Source organism: Benincasa hispida, unplaced genomic scaffold, assembly GCF_027475165.1.
Source record: "Benincasa hispida cultivar pf3 unplaced genomic scaffold, pf3_genome.v1.1 HicScf695, whole genome shotgun sequence".
Lineage (NCBI taxonomy): Eukaryota > Viridiplantae > Streptophyta > Magnoliopsida > Cucurbitales > Cucurbitaceae > Benincasa > Benincasa hispida.
In genome coordinates, this window is record NW_028326817.1 from 21,043 (window position 1) to 28,912 (window position 7,870).

General features: G+C 33.3%; 1 protein-coding gene across 1 annotated transcript; it reads left to right on the forward strand.

Annotated features, from left to right (window-relative positions):
* The first annotated feature begins 2,537 nt into the window (after window positions 1–2,537).
* LOC150030011 (ras-related protein RABB1b) lies at window positions 2,538–7,238 on the forward strand. The gene is made up of 6 exons (XM_090310163.1): window positions 2,538–2,920; window positions 3,002–3,141; window positions 5,446–5,528; window positions 5,840–6,044; window positions 6,122–6,190; window positions 6,903–7,238. The coding sequence occupies exons 1-6, from the start codon at window positions 2,875–2,877 to the stop codon at window positions 6,993–6,995; spliced, it is 636 nt and encodes a 211-aa protein (XP_090166289.1). The 5' UTR covers window positions 2,538–2,874; the 3' UTR covers window positions 6,996–7,238.
* Window positions 7,239–7,870: the final 632 nt, after the last annotated feature.

The window sequence follows — 7,870 nt, forward strand, 5'->3', positions numbered from 1 at the left end:
ATACTTGATAAGACTTGCGTTATTGCAAGGGAATTTATACGAATGATCCATATTTAGGAGTTGACTCGAAATTTGGCCTCATTTTGTCTTCAATTTTTATTTTCATTTGTTCATATTCTTCCTTTTGTTTTCTTGCTTCCGCTCCTCTCTCCTTCGTCTTGTTCTTCATCAAACACACCCGTAACTTTTTTCAGGACAAAGAATAAAGAGGGAAAAAAAAAAGGCGACGTACATAGAAATCACCAGAGGAGAAAGAAGGAAATTGCACAAAGGATGGCGGAAACGAAAAAAGAAAAAGAAAAGCAGAAAAAAAAAAGTGCCGGAAAAGAGAGGAAATAAGAAGAAGAAAAAAGGGTTAAAGTGGTAAATACACAGCATGATGACATCAGCAAAAGACCAAATTTCATTTGTTTGTAAATGTGAGGCCAAAATTTAAGTGGAAAATCATATGTACAAATTCCTGTCATTGCAGGTGAAGTAATAGATTGTCTCTCAATAATCGGTTAACTATTAGGGGATTTTGGCCCAAGAAGTAGAATTGGTTGACTTTACTCCTTAATTATGGTCTATCTATATAAAAAGTCGTTTAGGAATTCTTAAACTCACCATGAATCCTACAACTAAAAAACATACTTATTAACTCTTTATAGTGAGTTTCACTATTAAACTATATCTAATAACTCTTTAGACTAACACTTTTTGCCACTTCCTAATTATCGATTTAATATTAATCAATTGGATTCAGGGTGAAAATAAAATTACATAAAGTAATAAAATATTGAAAATTAAAAAGATAAGTCAACTGATAAGATTTCTTAAACAAATCACTAACCTTTCTCAACAATTAGGGGATAACTTAATAGATAAGTTTCTACACCTATGTAGAAACTTGGAATCTATTTAAAGGAAAGGCAACCTATAGGGTTGCATGGGATTAGGTAAGCATCTTTATCTTTGTCTATGATTAAATATTCAAAGGCCAATTCAATTATTATATGTTGGTCTCATATTGAATTCATTATCATGTGACAGTGGGCTGACCATTATAAGCATTTAGCTAACTGTTTACTATTTATGTCTCGTTTGATAACTATTTTTGTTTTTGCTATGGACACTACTCTCACCTTCAAGTTTCTTCATTTGTTATCTACTTTTCATCAATGATTTAAAAAACCAAGCCAAAATTTGAGAACTAAAAAAGTAAGCTTTCAAAAAATTATTTTTGTTTTTGGAATTTGACTAAGAATTAAACCATTTTACTTAATAAATATGCAAATCATTGTAAAAAATGTAGATGAAATAGACTTAATTCTGAAAAACAAAAACAAAAAAAATCAAATGATTATCAAATGGGATCTTGATTTTTGGTTTTTAGTTTTTGAAAATTAAGCTAATAAACACAAATTCTACATCTAAATATTTTGTTTTATTAATTACTTTTTACAAATGTTTTAAGAAACTATGTCAAAATTTGAGAATTAAAAGAAAAGTAGTTTTTAAAGATATATATTTTTTGAATTTAATTAAGAAATCAACTAGCACTTAAAAAAGATGTAAATCATTATAAGAAATCGATAGAAAATAAGTTTAATTTTCAAAAATAAAAAAGCAAAATAGTTAAAAACGAAACATAACTTTCATATTTTGATTTTAGTGTATGGATACTTCAAAAAAACTTTATCGTTCTTGTGGGCTTTGTTGTTTGTCGTGTTGCCTAAAATTATCGATCACGATGGAAACGAACTAGTGACATAAAAATAGAAGTTTTCTTTTGTTTTTATTTATTTTTATTCTTATTTTACTTTTTAGCAATTTTAATTTTAACTTAACAATTTTCTAATTTGTTGAGTAAAAATGGACTAATAATTAAGGTTGACAACGAGATGGGGGCGGGACCGGGATGCACTCCCTGTCCCCATCCTAGTGGAGATTTATAATCCCCACCCTTGCCCCATTTTCCATATTGGGGAGTCGGGGTCGAGGAATCCCTGTTCAAAGATTGGGTCCCACGGGAAATTTTTTTATTGTTTATATTTTTATTTGTAATTAATTATTTATTTAAAATCAATTAAATTTTGGTATTTATATCCAAAATTTAAATATTTAATATAACAAAGTAGTATTATTATTATTTTATTTATAAATTAATAATTAAAAACATTTTAGATTTAATAAAAAGTTTAAGATAATTATATTATGAAATAAATTATTAAAGAAAAATATTCGGGACGGGTAGGGGTCGAGGATCTTTTTTTTTATCCCCGATTTGATCCCATCCCTGGTCAAACTGTTTGAGCAGGGATCCGATCCATGGTGATTTTTGCCAACTCTACTAATAACACAACAAACTCATTAACCCAACCACAACTTTTTAAATTTAAGAGACTAAGAAATGTCAATTTTAAAAAGGTCAAAAATAAAAAATTAAAGTTTTAATCGGATGGAAATATCAACCAAATGTCGATATTAATGGATATTTTTTTAAAAAATTATGAAATAAAAATTTTAATTCATAAAATCTTTTAAGATAAAATAGAAATGTGGATTAACTACGTATGTCAAACACATAAAAATTTCAATGAAAATATGGAGAGCAGGAAATTTAATTACATAGGAGCGCACGCAATGGACAGGTTGGGCCTCGCAATGTCGAGAAGCTTCCTAACCAAAATCCAAATTCTTACAACAAAGAAATCTCACTCTAAAACCAAATTCTCGTCGGCCTTCCGAGCTGGCGGGGCCGTTTTCACATAGCGTGTCGTTTCACATAAAGAAAAAAAATTCTAAATTCCCTCTTCAAAACCTGCTTCAATCATCTCTTCCATTACATTACATCGCCAATTTCTCTGGGTTGATTTCCGCTTGTGTGTAGTGATGTCGTACGATTATCTATTCAAGTACATCATCATCGGGGATACAGGTTCTGTTTGCTCAGAATCTTTGTTTTGATTATTTCTCTTCTGGGTTTGTTTTGAAATTGGGGTTTTTGTGTGGGTTACAGGTGTCGGCAAATCTTGCTTGCTATTGCAGTTCACGGACAAGAGGTTTCAGCCTGTGCACGATCTCACTATTGGCGTCGAGTTTGGTGCTCGAATGGTCACCATCGATGGCCGACCTATTAAGCTTCAGATATGGGATACTGTGAGTTTCACTTCTTATTGTGTTTGGCTTTGCAGATTTTAATTTCTTCATATATATAAGTGGCAGTATGGAATATGAGAAAGTAACATGAACTGGGAAGATTCTATAAATGATGAACAATTTAGATGATGAATGTTGGTTTGGTAAGTTTTTGTCTTCTGCTATGGGACTTCTGAGATCAATCTTTTGGATGTGAGACTTTTACCCTCTGGTTTCGTTGATAGGATCAGTGATGTGTGTGTGGTACCAAGAACTTTAAGTGATCCTAAGAAATCTCTTTGGAAACTGAATCGTATTCGTCGATGATCTTTTATTGATATTAATTGATTTCACGTTGGGTCGTGTTAGGATCATTTTTTTTGGGAGTGTTAGTTTTCTATCTTCAAGGCTACTAAATTAGGGACACATTTTTGGAGGCTTTAACAGATTGTGCAGGGCTATGGTGGAGGAGGTTTTATATCATCCTCCTTTTGAGATTGATTGATGGCTTTTTGGCACTCTGCTTTCTTCGCAGTCTTATGGAATTTTGACTTGCGAGGAATAGGAGGGGTTTTAGACATGTGTAGAGCTTTTGAGGAGATTTGGGCCAGGCTTGGTTGGATGCCTCCTCTTGTGTATAATCATTCCTTCTCAAGTGGATTATGAAGTATTTTCTTATTGAGAATATTTCTTGTTATCCTCTGGTCTATGCTAGCTTTATTGGTTATGAATTATGGGGGACAAGTTATCATCTAATGATATAAGGGCAAGAAAGAAAAAAGATGACCAACAGATTGGTCTGTTGCCTTGTATGTACTATTCCCAATATCAGAGGTAACTTTTTGTTGATATGAATGCCCTGAAAATGAAGATAAAGACCAAACGGAAGGCCTTAGATTTATTTCTCTATGTGTGGTGTGGTGGTTGGGCCTACCCACTCTAGGTCCATTCGAACTGGCCACTTTAATAAATTGCCCTTGATTTTGACTGGATTCAAAATAAATGGATGCCCATTCTTAGTCCACCGAGGAACTCTACAAACAGCCAGATTCCCAAAGGCTTGCTCCCTTGGCACCAATATGTTAGGGAGGGAGTTGGCCATGATAGAACCCAAGGACCCAAGATGTTCAGAATCTTGATTATTAGAGGGGTGGAAGCACATGATCTTCTGGCTAATAATAGCCCATTTCTAAGGCTCTTTACCAGACATCTTCTAAATTATGACATTTTTCTGACTCACCTTTTATACTGAGTAATTTTTATTGTTAGCCTAGTTATAAAACCAGGGGAGAATCTTGCAGACATGCAGATTTTCAAGCCACTCTTTATTATTCCCTAATGTAGGTTGAGATTGGCCAATTAACTGTGAGGGGATTAGAGTTAGCATATAATTGTTCCTCTCAATTGACCAACTGGAAGTTATATATGTATATATAATTTTTGGTATCTGTGAGTATCCGGGCCAGCTTACGCACCTCAACTAATCTTACGGGACAACCCGCCTAACCCTACAACATTTGGGTGTCAAGGAAACTTGTAGGAAATTAATTCCTAGGTAGGTGGCTACCATGGATTGAACCCTTGACCTCTTAATCATTTATTGAGACTATGTCTCCTATTTACTACTAAGCCAATCCATGATGGTTTAATTGGAATTTTTATAATGTCTGATACTTTTTTCTAGAAGATTTTTGGGCCCATATGTTCTTATTTTGAGTACAACAATTGTGGGTTATGGAATAGAACTTCAACCTCAAGGAAGGGAGTACATGTCTATTACTATTGAGTTAAAGCTCACTTTTCTTGTTAGAATTTGTTCTCGTGGATTACATATTTTCATTCTTATAATAAATGAATTTCCTTAGGAAGCAATGGATCTGTGAATAGCAATTTCAATGTTACAGTGATGTTTACTTTCACAACTTATCTGATTAAAGTTTTTCAAAATTATCTTAAAAATAAAAGTGGCAAGCCATTAGCATCTGTTTGGAAGCTCTTTAGAAAATAACCTTTGACTTTTGCTTCTAAAACAATTTTCAAGAACGGTCATTGTGTAATTCATGAAAATGAAAGGTGTACTCTTGAAATCATTATTCACTAGCCATGATTAAACAATTATCCAAATATAAATTTCCATGAATTTTTGTTCAAAAGAAAAAAAATGTATTTTTTTTTTCAAAACTGCTGTCAAACAGTCTCATATGTTTGCTAAACATCAGACAGTAGATTCTTTACCGGTAATGATGAAAATAGATGATGTTCTCCTTGTAGAAAACTCCTTTTCCTTTTGGGTAGATAAGGAAAGGACATTATACTTTATTGCAGGCTGGGCAAGAATCATTCAGATCAATTACAAGATCTTACTACAGAGGGGCAGCTGGTGCTCTTTTAGTTTATGACATTACCAGGTGAGTCTGATGGATGGATGGGATTAACTTTTCTTATTGTCTCAAAATTGTCTTTTCTTTCTAATTATTAGCTATATTTTATTGCACTGAATTTTGGGATGTTTGCTTTGCAACCTTCAGAGTTCAAATCTGTAAAGCTAGTTTTCTAATTCTTATGATTGACCAATATCTATTTACCATGTGGCTGCTCTTGGTAAAGATTGACAACCAATCTTCGCCAATATCCCCTTGCCATTGCAGTTGCATTTAGTTTTATTTTATTTTCAAATTGTTTCAAGAAATCTGAGATCACCCCATGATTTTGTTATCAGGAGGGAAACTTTCAACCACTTGGCAAGCTGGTTGGAAGATGCTCGGCAGCATGCAAATCCCAACATGTCGATTATGCTAGTAGGAAACAAGGCTGATCTTGCCCATCGAAGAGCTGTAAGCAAGGAAGAGGGAGAACAATTTGCAAAAGAAAATGGACTCTTATTCTTAGAGGCATCTGCTAGAACAGCACAAAATGTTGAGGAGGTCAATTTTGTTTTAACATGTGCTTCTTCTAAAAATGCAGACTGTGTTGTGGATCATCTTGATGTTTGATTTTACAGGCATTCATAAAGACTGCAGCTAAAATACTTCAAAATATTCAAGAAGGCGTCTTTGATGTATCCAATGAGGTATATTGGGTCTATCTTTTGTGGTAAAAATTTTAGATTATTGATTGTGAATGCTACCTACCCATTCTCCATTGTGATATTACTTATTTGACAAGTATCTGACATTATGGGGCATTCATATGACTGCAGTAGGTAATAGGTTGGTAGTACAAACTAGTGGCACTCGGACATGTGAAAAATTAGCAAAGGACCATAGTAGTGATTTGTCTAGAATATTAAAATTATAGGAGTTTTATGATAACTAATATTGTACATTAGATTCTTATCTCAAGAGATTAGGTAAATTTGTGCATAAGTTGGTGTGAACACCAATGAATAAAGGAAAAGTTAGGCATTTGTGGGACAAAATTTTCATTCTTTGCTGTTATTTTTGGGGGATGTGATTAGAGTGAAATAGAAGAGTTTCTTTAAGAGTTTGAGAGATCGATCTTAGGAGGAAGTGTGGTCTCTGATTAGCTGTAACGCTTTGGACAATATTGGCCAAGACATTTTGTAGTTATCCTCTAGATTTGGTCCTTTTTTGTGTGGTACTTCTGCATTGAGGATGTTTCATTTTGTTGGGCTGTTCTATATTCTTTCATTGAGAATATCTATTTCCATTTTTTCCGAGCTTAAACTACTGTTATCATAGTTTCTATTTTAAAAACATATTGCAACCATGAAGAACAAAAATTGAGTTTCACGATACAACTGTTTATATTGAATATTGCAGTCATCTGGGATCAAGGTCGGTTACGGGCGTCCTCAAGGGCCATCAGGGGCGAGAGATGGAACAGTTGCACAGAGAGGTGGATGCTGTGGCTAATTGTAAAACCAAAAGAAAGTACCGTGTATATGACGAAGAACCATTTTGTGCAAGTTGTTTTACTCTTGTGCAAACCGCGCCATGATTAAGTTTCTTGTGTATCCCCTTCTACAAGCATTGAATGTACAATGTACAGTGTCTGATCATATAACTCAGAATCTACTTTCCAAACTATTACTTTACTACTGATTCCCAAAGCAATGTCTTGACGATATTATGAAGTTTAGTTTGTACATTTGATTAGATCTTGTGTCCATTAATTTGTTCCATCCTTGGCCATTGAATTTGCCCAAAAAACTTACGTTTGCTTGTAGTTTTTAAGTTTTAAGCTTATGGTCGATATCATATATGAATCTGCTCCTTGCATTGGAAATTGATTGATGCTCAGACTCTCAAGCTTTCAATTTTTAGTTTATACAATTTTGTTTTAAGTTTCTTTTTTCAGAAAATAGGGGAAGATGTTATTTTTCTGCTCTTTTATCTAAAAAAGTTGCACACTATTTAGTATTAAAGTTTGTTTTACTCATATCAATGTACCTATAATATATCTTATATACTAAGTTATAAAAACCTTCTGAAATATGGTGGTTATGATAATTGCACTCTTAAATTAGCAGTAAAATTTGGTCTGTCTTTATAAATTTATGAGTAGAAATTGATTTTTTTTTTTTCAAAGTTGTTCCGTTCAATATGTGGGAGTTTGACCACAATAAAGCCCAAAACTTTGGCCTCCAGAGGCCCAGCCCATCCAAACGAATAAAATAGATAAAGTCAGCCCGTCCAACCTTTTATATATAATATATGGAGAATTATAAAATACAGAATTGATTTATTAAATGTGGAATGTGCTAAAGTTAAGTTGAAAGAGGGAGGGA